Source organism: Pongo abelii, chromosome 8, assembly GCF_028885655.2.
Source record: "Pongo abelii isolate AG06213 chromosome 8, NHGRI_mPonAbe1-v2.0_pri, whole genome shotgun sequence".
Lineage (NCBI taxonomy): Eukaryota > Metazoa > Chordata > Mammalia > Primates > Hominidae > Pongo > Pongo abelii.
Genome location: NC_071993.2, coordinates 93,625,100 through 93,640,017, shown reverse-complemented (window position 1 = coordinate 93,640,017; position 14,918 = coordinate 93,625,100). Strand labels below are relative to the sequence as shown.

Here is a 14,918-nt window from a genome sequence, read left to right as displayed (position 1 = left end):
ACAATTGATTTTTGTAGATTAACCTTATACCCCGAAACCTTGCTAAACTCACTTATTGGTTCTTTATTAAGAAAAAATAGGACAAATAAACAAACAAATGATAATAAATAATAGGACAAATAAATAATATGACAATAAAGCTACTTATATTTTATTTCTTCTTTAAGAGCAAATTTATTCTTATTTCTTAAAGAATAAATAAGATACAAGTAGCTTTATTGTAGAGTCCACTGAATTTTCTATGTGGACTATTATGTTGTATTTAAATAAAGACAGTGTTACTTCTTTCTTTCTAGTCTGAAATTTTAATTTTTACTTGTTCCATAGAGAAATGAACCTGGAAATTTCTGTGAAAACCCTACTAGGCTACATTGGCAGATTTTTGTGATAATGATGACTGTTATTTATATGATGCTTACCATGTCAGGCACTGTGATAGGTATTTTAATGTACATAATTTCAATGAATCCTCACAGTAACCCTGTGAGGGAGACATTATGATTTCTCTTTAACTGATGAAGAAACAAAATCAGGGAGTTTAAGTGATTTTCCAAGATCAAATAGTGAGTACTCCCAAGCCAGTTCTCATGCCACTCTGCAAGGTAGCATGGGATTAAAAAGCCCAATGGGAGTCATGTTGAGGTGGACCTTGAGTGTTAGAGTAGCAAGTCTCAGCCCATAAACACAACAAAAAGAAAACATTGCTTTATTTTTCTGCAACTCAACTTGATTTTTCACTGAGCTCCCATCTTATCGGACAGGTAAAAATAAAAACTTGCTAAGACTCATCTTCCCATTCCTGAGACTGCCGCAATCCTTAGTATCCTGTATAGTGCCAGAATATAGCCACGGAAAAGGAGAGTTTGGTCTTCATCATTGGGTCATAGAGACGATTTATGAGAAGGCCAATGTCTCTGTCTCTACAGTGCCTTTCATTCCCTTAGAGAAGCCCTTGCCATGTTTGAGGCATGGATATATAGTCAAGGCTGCTTGAACTTGTTCTGCAGCCATTCTTTGAGATTTTGTTACTTCTGGATGGTGCTGCTTGGAAGTTGGAACTAAATTCCCTATGTTCTTGGTTCTTGAGGTCTCTTCCTTCTCTCTCTTCCCATCCCCATGATGTTTTGTGGATGAGGATATGCATTTCTCCTTTTGCTTTTCTATGATAGTTTGTCTCTGCTTTTGTCACTTTCTGCCACCCTTTCAGTTCCTTCAAATACCCTACAAATTCTTCCAGTCCCTAAAGCTTTTGAAAAACCACAGCCAGAAAGCCTTGCAGGAAATCTCTGTCTGATGTTTAGCCAGATACTTTTACTGAAGCAATGATAGACAGTTGGACCTGCTAAGAAAGGGGAAGAATACAGTGAGAATACGAGAAAGTTAATATAGAAAATATTTATATAGCCATGTAAGCTGAGAAATCGGTAGTTAATTCCATAGATCAATATTTCAAATATTGGTTGTGGAAATGTTTCACTTTTTAAAATAAGCTGTTTATTAAGTGGTTTTGTTAATGATACCTTCAGTTTTTTGAATATGTAATGATGAGGAAAGTGGAAATTTACAGTGGTATCATTCATTGGTATGCTGATTGATTGGTAATGACTACCTGGAGCCCTATGCTGAAAAGGATTCTGAGACTGTGACTTAGACTAATAGGAGATCAATGAGTCATTCCTCAATGTCTGCCAAGGGTATGGGAGAGGAGAGTGTCTGCCCATGTGCCAGATATTTGCTTTCCCTGGGGTGTTTTATCATATTTATTGTTGTTAGGAGCATACAGAGGGGATAGAAAATTTGGCAAGTGGCAAGGAAGTAGGCCTTGTGGTAGTAATATGTTGACTGTGTGCTACTGAAACAATATTGGTCTGTGATATGGTTTGGCTGTGTCCTGGCCCAAATCTCAACTTGAATTTTATCTCCCAGAATTCCCACATGTTGTGGGAGGGACCCAGGGGGAGGTAATCGAATCATGGGACCTGGTCTTTCCCATGCTATTCTCATTCCTTGTGTCCCAGCCACTCTAGCCATGGCTGAGAGGGGCCAACATACAACTCAGGCTCTGGCTTCAGAAGGTGCAAGCCTCAAACCTTAACAGCTTTCACGTGGTGTTGAGCCTGCAGATGCACAGAAGTCAAGAATTGAGGTTTGGAAACTTCTGCCTAGATTTCAGAGGATGTGTGGAAGTGCCTGGATGCTCAGGCAAAAGTTTGCTGCAGAGGTGGGGCCCTCATGGAGAACCTCTGCTAGGGCAGTGTGGAAGGGAAATGTGGGGTCAGAGCCCCCACACAGAGTCCCTACTGGGGCACTGCCTAATAGAGCTATGAGAAGAGGGCCACTGTTCTCCAGATCCCAGAATGGTAGATCCACTGACAGCTTGCACCGTGTGCCTGAAAAAGCCACAGACACTTAATGCCAGCCTGTGGAAGCAGCTGGGAGAGAGGCTGTACCCTGCAAAACCACAGGGGTGGAGCTGTTCAAGACCATGGGAACTGACCTGTTGCATCCGCATGACCTGGATGTGAGACCTAGAGTCAAAGGAGATCATTTTGGAGTTTTAAAATTTGACTGCCCCACTGGATTTTGGACTTGCATGGGCCCTGTAACCCCTTTGTTTTGACCAATTTCTCCCATTTGGAACAGCTGTATTTAACCAATACCTGTACTCTCATTGTATCTAGGAAGTAACTAGCTTGCTTTTGATTTTATAAGCTCATAGGTGGAAGGGACTTGCCTTGTCTCAGATGAGACTTTGGACTGTGGACTTTTGGGTTAAGTTGAAATGAGTTAAGACTTTGGGGGACTGTTGGGAAGGCATGGTTGGTTTTGAAATGTGAGGCCATGGGATTTGGAGGGGCCGGGGCAGAATGATATGGTTTGGCTGTGTCCCCATCCAAATCTTAACTTGAATTGTATACCTCCCAGAATTCCTACATGTTGTGGGAGGGACCCAGGGGGAGGTAATTGAATCATGGGGTCTGGTCTTTTCCATGCTATTATTGTGATAGTTAAGAAGTCTCATGAGATCTGATGGGTTTATCAGGGATTTCTGCTTTTGCTTCTTCCTCATTTTCTCTTGCCGCTGCCATGTAAGAAGTGCCTTTCACCTTCCACCGTGATTCTGAAGCCTCCCCAGCCATGTGGAACTGTAAATCCAATTAAACTTCTTTTTCTTCCCAGTCTCAGGTATGTCTTTATCAGCAGTGTGAAAACAGACTAAAACAGTCTGCCCACCACTGTTAGTCACATGTTTCAATTGATAGTCTCTGCTATAGAGTCTGAGAGTCTGAGTCAGGTATTTATAAAACAGTGGCAGAACTGGGGCCTGAATTCTGGACTTCTGCTTCGGAGTTCATTCTTTTCATAGAAACTATATCAGGTGTCCTTGTGAATGTTCAGACTTAGAAGATTTTTTTTTTTCTTAGTGCAACTTTTTTGGATCTAAAGTTGTTCATATCATGACATTGCTCATCAAAAGGAAATTTTACTCAGAATTGCTTGAAATATGGGAGCCAAAGATACCACCCACTTGCTGTTACTTAGTATCATTCCTGGTTCTCGGAAGTCCAGATTCTCCTCTCTCTTCTCTCCCCTTCATTTTTCTTTCGCTTCCATTTCCTCCCTTTCTCTCTTTCTTCCTTCCTCTCATTTTCCTCCACTCTATCCCATACTCTCTTTCATCTGTTCCTTTCTCCCTTTTTTCTTTCCACTCAACCAGCATTTTTAAGCACCTACTTTGTATCAGATACATAGGATTTCTTTAACTTCTTATCCTCTCCAACATTGGGCATATGCTTCTGGATATTGACTTCAGCAACAGTTATCCATAAACTCAAAACCTGAGTTGGTTTCTCTGATTTTGCACAACAGCTTCAGTGATTCTCAGGTATAAACACATATGAATTCCCTGTAACTTTATAACTTCTCACTGTTATATTAGTCATTGATTGCTGTGACTCTCAGATGATAAACACATTCACATTCATTGTAATTTTGTAGCTTTTCACAGTTATATTGGTTATTAGTTCCTTCACAAAAAAATTATCCTGAAGCTTAACAGATTAAAATAACATTTGTTATATCACTGTTTCTGTGGGGCAGGAGCCAGGTGCAGCTGGCTGGGTCGTCTGCTTTGAAGTTTATCATAAAGTCCACTCAATGTATTAGCCAGGGCTGCAGTCCTCTCAAAGCTCTGCTGAGGAGTAACCCACTTCCAAGAGCAATCATGTGGTTGATGGCAGGACTCAGTTCCCCATTGGCTGTTGGCTGCAGGCTACCTTCAGTTCCTTGCCATGTGACTCTTTACACAGCCCAGCTTACAATATGGCAGCCAGCTTCATCACAGTGAACAGGCAAGAAGAGCCAGGAAGATGGAAATCATAATCTTTTATAACATAACCTTGGAAGTGACATCCGATCACTTTTGCTATATTCTGTTCATTACTAGGTCCACTATGCATGCAAAGGAAGGAGATTATACGATTGTGTGAATACCAGGAAGTGGGGCCAATGGGATCCTCCCTACAGAGTTACACTTTCAATGGGTGACAATACTTCGAGAAACTCTAAGGTAAATTGGCTGTTTCCTTTTAGTTGGTAAAGGCAGGGTAAAAGAGCTGAAATTGCCTTTGCAAAAATTACAACATTGAGAAAATTTTAACAGTGAAAGGGATCTGATGTAACCAAACCCCATCTTGCCTTTAAGCTCCAAGCTGCCCTTAATTATTCCTGGGCTTGGCCAAGCTAACTTTGAGAGACATTTAGTTTATAGTTTAAATAATGGTCTTTCCCTCGAACTAACTGCCTTTGTAAAGCTCATGAGAGACTACCAGGTTAGGAGGGTGTAGAGTCTGAATTCTTCTAAGGTGTCCACTAAAGGATAACTAGCTATTATTCTGCAGGTCACATAATTTGCAACTCCCCCAATTACTCTTGCAAATAACATCACTATAGTAGAACCTAAGACTGGCCTTTTGAGGTGTCTTTTCAGGTTTTTGCATTTCTGACTACCTATGCCTTCACCTAAGGCCACTGACTCCCTCTGATTGGTCCCATAGCCCCACTCAGAAGCAAACTCCCTAGTCAGCCAAGCTATCCTTGAGAAACCCTAGTCTCCGAATTTTCAGGGGGATTGAGTTGAGTAATAACTCTATCTCCCACATGGTATGGCTGGCCTCATGTCTGTTAAACTCTTTATTGCAATGTCATGGTCTCAGTGAATTGGTTTTGTCTGTGCAGTCGGCAGGAAGAACCCATCAGGTGGTTGGATACAGAGCCAAGATTCATAAGTACCCATCATGAAAGGCCAGCGCCAGATGTTTTCATATGCCTACTTAATTTAAACATCACATCCTTCCTGTGATGTAGGAATTTGTAGCAGACTTTGCTAGTTTTCTCTTGGTATTCATTCTTCCATTCTTTCAGAGTAAAAGAATTTTTTTCCTGCCTAGATAAAGACTACATTTCCCATCTTCTCTTGCAGCTAAGTGTGGCCACATGCTTAAATTTTGGCCAATGATGTAATCTACAGTGTCCTGTGGCAGCTTCCAGTAGCTGTCCTAAAGGGACAGCTCGTGGGTGTCCTTCCCTTTCTCTGTCCTTTATCTTTCTACTTGGATGTAAATCTTAGGCGATGAGATTGAAACCATTCAAGTAAAGCAACAAAAGGAAGCCTATGTTCATGAAACTGTGAAGCAGAGTACCAGCATTGTACTGCCCTTTGGGACTTTTGGGTAAGAGACAATAAATTGCTATCTTATTTAAACTATTGCTGTTTGGGAATACTGTCACTGCCAACCAAACCTAATCCTAGCTAATTCAGAACTCGGCATCAAGAAGTGGGGTGCTACAGGTAACAGAAACTAAAATATGTGGTATTAGCTTAGGGCAAGCTTAGCAAACTTTCACTGTCAAGGACCAGATAGTAAATATTTTAGGCTCTGTGGGCCATATATGGTCTTAGTAACATGTTCTTCCTTTTATTTTTCTTTAAACCAACCTTTCAAAAATGTGAAAAACATTCTCAGCTCAACCTTTTAAAAACATAACAGTCGTTTTCAGCTCAAGGGCCAACAAACATCAGGCAGCTGGATTTGGTCCTGGAGGAATAGTTTGCTCTAGTTCTTAGGGATCAGCAGATGCCCCCAGGCAAATGTTGATTTCAGGGCCCACTTACCTTTCTGGAGTCATGTTTTCTCAATATTTTAATTGCTAAATATTTTTCTTGTCTTTTTATGGATTGAAAAATAATGCATTTAATTATTAAAAGTTGCATTTAATCTCAGAAGATGTGAATCATGTAAAGAAGTTGTGAAAACCACATTGCAGTTACGGATTATTAATATTCAGGTATTTACTTACAAAAAGAAAAACTTTTATTTTTAGGAAAGAAAAAATTAGGCAACAACTCATATTGATAATTTTTAAAACTTTATAATGGCACTTGAAAATTCAATTAAAACAATTGCATCATCCAGGAATTATACAATATTGCATTGTCTCTCATTTCATGTGATTTATGATTCTAAGATGCCCCTTACGTTAATATCTTCCAAACCAAAAATAATTTTCCCAACAAGTGAATGGTGTAATTTTACTTGATATATTTAGATAGATCACAAAGTTCTATAAAATATTGTACTAAAGTACAAAAATAAGTGCTTTATGCACACTTTTTAATACTGTCTTTGTCTCTTTTTTGGTACCTCAGCTAACTAACTTCACATAAATAAAAATAATAACAAAAAAGAAAAGAAGAAAGAGATTGTTAAACATCTGGAAACTATAAATGCATTTTGCTAACAGCTTGCTTTTCATTAAGATATAGGGAATAACAATATCGGGCTGTATTGCAGTCAGAAACATAGAAGAAAAGGAGAATTCTATGAAGGAATAAGAATAAAAATTCCAATGGTTACATTAAATATTTAAACCAGTGATAATGATGAATTCATTTAAATAGATTTATCTGTAGTCTGTGTGCCCAAAGATATCTTAGGAATTATAAAGAAAATGCCAAGTTTCAAAATAAAATTTACATTTGTAAAAATGTATATATACTTCATTACAAATCATTTATTGCAAAGAAAGGCAGGACTAAGGCTTGTGATATAGATTTTAAACTTTTATAAACACAAATATATTTAGAAAACAGAAATAGTTAGTGGCCAAAATGTTTTTAAGTAAATAAAATGTATAGGTACCTGCTCATTAACATCATAAATCAGTAGGTGAATTTATCAATTCCATGTTTTAATTCTCCTTCTGGACCTCTAACTAACCTTTTTCTCCTTCTTCTATTTTTGCATAGTCCTTTATATTTCTCCTGGGGGAAATATTTGAAAACTCATTTTACTTTAATAACCGTAATAGGTCAAGTGTTAAATTCACCTTTTAAAAGGCTTATTGTATCAGTCCAGAGTTTGGCAATAATAGTGGAAACATAAGGTTTAGAAAAGAGTTGATTTATTTTCAGAATTCTAAGTGGCAAAACCTATCAGGTGATGCAATTATATTCAATTTTGAAAAATGCAGAATGGACCATGAGACTGTGTGCCCCAATGAAAGAGAGAAGTAGGAAATACATGTATTTGTATTCACAGTTTCTGGTATAAGAGTAGGTGCATAGTAAATATAGGCTGATCATATATTCTCTGAAGAATAGATTTGTGGGTTAATAACAATAGAGCCTGTAAAATTTGTTTAATTTCCAGTGTTAGCAAAGAGAATAGAGGGAGGGGAAAAGGGAAATTTTATGAAAAAGGAAAATAATCTCTCAATGTTATTTTCCATTAAAAATAATAAAAACTTTATATGACATGATGTGAGGATTTTTCGTGAAGAATGGTTGATGAACAATCATAATGATGAAATCAAATGCAAGAGAATTAGTGTTGGAGCAAATTTGTGAAGCAGAAGGAAAAAAGGCTATATCCTTTTTAAGGCGAAGGTTTATGTAAGACCTGTCTGTTTCGGGATAGAAGTAACTCGACTCAAGGAAGAAAGAAACCAGTAAATGCTCTAATACCCTACTAGTGCCCTGTGGATCTCTACAGACCAAGCAAGTGTCCCCAAGAGCTATCTTTTGTCTTGCCCCACCACCTAACCTGGCATAATAATGACTAGCTTGCTCTGCCATATGAAGGCAGAACTCAGGACTCACAGCCCAGGGGTTATGAGAGGAAAACTAGGACCAAAAATAGGCTGGATAGAGAGATAGTTGGACAGAAAGTAGATTAATGGAGATTTCAGAGGAGGAAGTGATCCATTCTTCTCTGTTTGCTATGACCCTGCTCAGTCAGAAAGAAGTAGCTGTGCTCTAGTTTAAGCTGTTATCTGCTTTGGAGAAGGCAAAGCCAATTCTACAAAATTAAAAACAACAAGAAAACAACAACAACCCATAAAGATGGTGGTGTGTGTGTGTGCGTGTTGGGGGGCGGACACTGTATAATTTGTTGTCTAAACTGGGACACGTTTGGAAATAAGAGGGACCACTGTTAATATTTATAGAAGGCCAGCAGACCTAAGCCAGGACTGTCCTGGAAAACCAGGATGTGTTGTCACCTCAGAGAGACATTGGTAAACCGTGAATGGGGCTTCTTCATTCTCCAAGAAGGCCTGTGGACAGCTTACTTTTTTAAAGATACTGTTTCTTGGTATCTCCTATTCCCTTAGACAAAGTATCATTTGTGGAGAGAGAACAAGCTGTATTCTTCTTCTTGAATTTCTCTCTCAAAATAGGAGAAAAGTCTGTAAAGGGGAGGTAGGTACAGAAGTATTCCATATTTTATTCCAGGCATCTTTAAATGAATGAGGTATTTTGGTTTTCAGGTTATTTTTCCTTTCTAAATTGGCTATGAATTTCATTATTAGTGAGAGTACAAGGTTTTCTTTTAGCTTTCCTACAAAACCAGGGAGAACTGGGGGCACATAAAGTTTGCAATCTCCCACAAATGAGCCTACATATACATTGCTATCTATATTAAACCTATGCATTCTATTTTCTGTATAAACATTGTTAGACAACATGGCTTTAAAAATGTGGGACATTTGGAGGGCAATAGAATATTCTGTACCCGTTTTTCATTTAATAAAAAAAGCTTAAATATTTTGCTGTTTAAGAGAGGGAATGGGAGTCAGAAAAATCTCATTTTCCTTAGTTTCACTCATTATAGCGCAACTTACTTTGTTTTTCTAATGTTGGCAAACACAAACATAGAGCCTGGTAGATACATTACACTTTCTATGAATATGTTCTAGTAAAATTCAGAGCATTTTCAAGATATTATTCGGCAAACTAAAATTTCAAAGTCAAATTTGACAGTTTAACAAAACCTAATTGACAATGGTTGCATGTCAGTTAGGAATATTTACTGCCCAGTTTCTTTCTGTCTTCCAATAAGTATATACAAAATCTTAAGTTATCCTATTAATATTTTCTTTTTAAAAATATTTATCCAAAGTTTCCTTGTAGTGCTATGTTAGAAACTTAGTTTTATCTTTAACAGATATATTTACAATATATGAAAGTGTATCTACAATATAGAAAAAGTGCCAAGTTTCTAGTCTAAATTTTAGATACATTTTCTTCCCCCTGGGAACTTTTATATGAATGCGAGAAGAGAATAATCATAACTTTATGTGAATATTGAGCACATTGTTCATTTTTTGTTGTAAGTTACTTTTAGGAAATCTTAGTGTTGGAGTTGTTCAATAATAATATACTTTATCAAACTTCATAGGTTAGAATGCAATGAAAATTTACCCCAAATATTAACTTCATAGGTTAGAATGCAATGAAAATTTACCCCAAATATTAACTTGATTGCCCTTTATTCTACAAATGGCACACCTAAGAACCTCCTTGTCTATGTGGATTCTAATTGTGGCCCAGTTGTCCAAGGCAAAATTATAAAACAGTCATTTAGAATATAATAAAAATTAATAAAAATGGAAAATTATATTGATGCAATATTTTGCTAATCTATGCAATCAGAATAATATTTTTTCTAAAAAAAACTTTTAAGTAAAATAAAAACCAATTTCCTGCACAGCTATTATCAGTATATACTTATAGTTTAATTTCTATTCCATCTTGAAAAAGTTAAGAAACTGTGGTTTGGAAACAAGTCCCTTTTTGTTAGATATTTATTTTTGCTTTTTGGAGACAGGGTCTTGCTCTGTCACCCAGGCTGGAGTGCAGCGATGTGAACATGGCTCACTGCAGCCTTGCCCTCCGGGCCTCCAGCAATCCTGCCTTAGCTTCTCAAGTAGTTGGGACCACAGGCCCACACCACCACACCTGGCCAATTAAATTTTGTTGTTGTTGTTGTTGTTGTTGTTGTTTGTAGAGGCGGGAGGCTCTCCATGTTGCCCAGGCTGGTCTTGAACTCCTGACCTCCAGCAATCCTCCTGCCTTGGCCACCCAAAGTACTGGGGTTTTAGGCATGGGCCACTGTGCCAGATATTTTTTGAAATCCATATTTTCTTGACATGAGGTAGCTTTTTAGCAGCATTTTGGGTGCTGTTCCCCAAACACAGTGTTGTTTCGCATGATACCAGATTGGAGGATATCCTAGTCATCTAGGAGAATTATATTTTGTTGCAGTTGAAGGTGCTGTCTAGATATACTAATGCAGTGGGAAAGAAATAAAGCAATTTGAGAAGAGGCAGCATTTTTATAGGAAAGAAAATAGATACCCAATCGCATTGCTGATCAATTTCCTCCTACTTAAGCAACATTAGGCTGATTTTAATTATCAATAAGCTATTAATTACCAAAATTTAGAGAACTAATTCAAATTTACTGGATGTTCCTAAATTATTGTTTTGTTATTATCACCTGGTTGGGTGACTAATTTTAATTTTTTCTGTAAAGAATTAGGAAGCATTCAAATAAGAAATTACAGAAAAATTGATAGTGATGCAGAAGGTATGAAGGTATTAAATAGGTGCTAATTTCTTAAGTCTAAAAATATAAACCTATGCAAAATTAGCCTTTGTTTCTACCAGCAATTTAAAAGAGTCCGTTGTCTTAATAATTTTAAACTTGTGGTAGCAGAACTTGCTCTATCTACCTAACTTGGGGAAAGTAAAAATAAACATATGGCATGGTAGACACATTAACACTTTCTATGAATATATTTTAATGGAATTCAAAGTATTCCCTAGATATTACTAAAACAAGGTAAAATTTTAGCAAAAAAACCAAAACCACGTCTACCTACTTATACAAAACTGGCTCTAAAGAGGTAAATGGTGTGATAACTTGAGATGGTGTTCCAGTGGTAATTTTCTCAATACTTTGGTATTATTGTATGTTTAGGTGTCTGCTCTTAATATTGTAAAAAAACAATTATGACTTTATCCAGAATAATGATTTTTTTCTCATAAAGAGATTCATGTATTAACTAATCTTTTCATTGTGATTAAATTTAAAACTTCTCTAAATCAAACTTAATTTGCATTGACAAGACATCTAGAATACCCTTTGCTATTTATTTGCAAAGATTTTAAGGAAAATCAGAACTTTTGCTCCTAGAATTTGGAATGCTTTTTAGACTCAGTAGAAATTTGCCTGCCCCAATGGACATTTGTTATGTCAATGTAATCACTGTCTTTGAGAATAAAAGCAGATCTGTAGGCGAGTCTAAATTTGGATCTAAGAATTGTTTTAGGACAAGATTGTTTTACTTTCTCATTTTTAGAGTTAGTTTGAAGCCTACATAAGTTACATTTAAATTCATACTATTTATGGGATAAATATGATTTGGCTATTTGTCTTAACTTAGATGATTTTTTTAATTGCATTTTTCTATTTACTAAAAGTGAAATAAAAAGGAAAAGAAATAAAGAGATAGAGTATAAATACAAGAATATAGCAATTCCCAAACCTAGGTGCACATTGAAATCACCTAGGGATCATTAAAAAATACTGATGCCAGGCATCCATCCAAAGAAATTCTAGTGTAAATGTTATGAGATATGATATTGGCATTAGCATTTAAAAAGCTCTCCAGGAGATTCTAATGTACAGCCTACTTTGGGAACTACTGTCCTAGGAAATATTAGAAGCTAAATGTAAAATAGAAAGCACAGGGCCTTTCAGAGTTTCAGCTGTACCCTTGGAGGCTTTGTTATCTCATTGGAGTTAGGACAACTGAAATGTTACAAGTACTTCTGATTGTGATTGAAATTTACCTGATTTTAATTAGAATCTGGCCTGCTTTTTGATCACAGAATTCCATTAAGGAGTTGACAAAATTTTCCATGTCTTTGTGTTTATGTTTTCCTTTGTGTTCTGTAAATTTTTTTAAGGGCCAAGGGATTTTAAAAAATGAAAATTCTAGTACTGTGTCTTAAACCACTAATGAGACTGATGTGGGAGTAACAGGTATTTGGTGTTGGACTTAGATTATTTATGTTTGAACAAAGCAATCATTTACAAGTATGGCAAGAAAGTAGTGCCTTCTCTTTACCTCTGTTCCGGGTTTTGTAGCACTGTTGCCCTCCCCCAACTTCATCATCAGATGTTCCTGGAGAACAGGCCTAGGAGTCTAGGGGGAATTTGGTAAATAACACCCATGCTGATTGTCTGAAACAGTTTCTAATCAGCAATGATTGATGTAAGATTTTTCTGTGGCAGCTTCAAGACAAAAGGACTCGGGTATGGTGAAGCTGCCTGATACTTATTGAAACAAAAAGGAAGGAAAGTTAGAGGATTTCCTGGCAGATTTAAAATAAATGGGTTAGATAATTCAAAGCTAACCCCAAGTTAATATAAGCGTCTCTGATTGCTAGATGGTGGGGTGGATACTGCAACAATATCAAATAAATGAGAGCAAATCTGCACTTCTCTCTTTAAAATGACTTTTCAGTCAATTTGCTGAAAGGAAGAAGTATCATAAATGATATTCTGTATATCTGATTTACGTTTTTATGATATTAGGTAGGAGAAAAATGAGTCTGAGATGATGAAAATCAATCAATATGAACAAGTCAAAAAATTTTAAATTAGAAAAGGTCATTTCATGCTGGCATGATTATTGGAAAAGATAGGGGTTCTAGGGAAAAATAGGTGTGGACTAATGAGCTGAATAAACAATGGGGCCTGGATTTGTTTTAACCATATCTACAACATATCATATCTATTTCTAGGAAGTCCCCATGGGCTGCAGGGGACAGGAAGATCCTGATCTGTGACAAATCGACTGGATGGAATTTTCAGGCTGAAGAGAGGTTGAACCCACAAAATCTTGGACAGTCTTTCATGAGCTCAGGCCTACAATCATGCCCCACACAGTGAGCCATGGTGAATGCATTTTGAAAAGCAACCTCCTCCCTTCCCTTTTCCTCTTTGTGACTTTGTGTATCACAAAAGCAGCTGTGAGCCAGAGGTAAGACTCTGGAGTTTACTTGGCTTCCCTTGATTGTTACTGACTGCCCAGGTCTGCTCCGTCCCTCCCAAATCTTGCCAGCTAAAAGATCTCTCTTCACCCTGGCAGGATTTGTAAACATACTCCCCAAACACTCAGGAAGATTGGAAGAACAACTTTTGGGGCAGTGGCTCTCCAGCTTTCTGTTAAACAAAAGGCTCTTTAACATTTGATTTCATTTCAGAATAACGTTCTTACTTCACGATTCTATAATTGGTATAAGCTATACATTCTCTGGAAAGGCATTTCTTTAGGAAAGATATTATTTATGATCATTGGGGGACCGAGTTAGAGGTTTATTTCTTTTTTTTAATAGAGTTTTGTGTGTCTTATTCTTAAATTTAAAAGTGTCTTCAGAAGGCGCCATATCCGTCCCCTCGGGCAGTCACTGCAAAAGTTGGGTAGACCTCATAGGTTGTATATGCTGCTAAGTCTTGTCCAAGGGTTACCGCTTGCTTGAGCTGGGCTGCAGACACAGGTGCAGTTGCATTAGGGACAGCATATCCTGGAGGAAGAGGCAGAGAAAACTTGATGAAAGGAATTCACATTTGCTCCCTTTTGGCGTATTTGTCTTCTTTTAGCAATACGAACATTTAACATATGGCTTAAAGCTAAAAGTTAATATATATGTTTTAAAAAGTGTCCTTAAGGATACAATATGTGGACTCAGTGATTTTCAATGACATTTAAAAAGTCCTAGGACAATGTTCCCGAAAGTGGGGTCAACCACCTGTGTCAGAATCACTTTATACTTAAGAGAATTAAAGATGCTTGGGATAGGGTCCAAGAAAGAGAAACTTAACAAGATACTGAGTTGATCAAAGCTTGTGATTTATAGCTTTTTGAGGGTCTCCAAATTTATAAATGAGAAAAGGTGACTGAGGGGCTGGCTGGGCATGGTATGTGGGGAGGTGGGGATCTGTGGGACTAGTTCTCCTGTAATCCCACACCTGCCTAAATTAAACATTTAAAACATTTGCCTTTACCCAAGAAGATGTGTAAAGACTGGGAGATCAGTAGGAGAAATACTGTAAAGGTTAAGTGTGCTTCTCCATACTACCTTAAAAGCAAATGCCTAACCTGTCCATATTTAGATCTAACTATGAATGGCAAAAGCAACTTCTTACCTCCCAAGCCCCTCATCAAGCCTGTGCTTGGTGTATTCAGAGGCCTTGATGCTGGTTCTCCACCTCAGAGAACCAAAGTATCTGAGAATTAAAAAAATAATCTATGCAATTTCATGTTAGCATTGTATCTAGTGGATGAGCATTCACTTTTGAAGAAGACAGCATATTAGCTACTATCTAAAGCATTATTTCTCTGTATTGTTTTAGTTTAAAACCTGAGTATTTCTGAGATTATCCAGAAATTGTAAAAGATAACAAGAGAAAGAGAGAAGTATACTTAAGTACAAATGGGCACCTATTTTTCATTGTTGTTTTAAACCCCATTTGTTTTATGTGCAGTAGAAGCCTGCCCAACCCC

The 14,918-nt window shown here is 37.2% G+C and overlaps 1 protein-coding gene across 2 annotated transcripts in view; it reads right to left on the bottom strand.

Moving 5' to 3' along the window:
- Window positions 1-10,149: 10,149 nt before the first annotated feature.
- Window positions 10,150-14,918, bottom strand: part of A1CF (APOBEC1 complementation factor) — an 82,846-nt gene continuing 78,077 nt past the window's right edge. The window contains 1 exon segment of one of the 2 annotated variants that reach the window (NM_001133965.1): window positions 10,150-13,938. In NM_001133965.1, coding sequence (NP_001127437.1) covers window positions 13,787-13,938 — 152 coding nt within the window. In that variant the 3' untranslated portion in view covers window positions 10,150-13,786. 2 annotated transcript variants of the gene reach the window in all.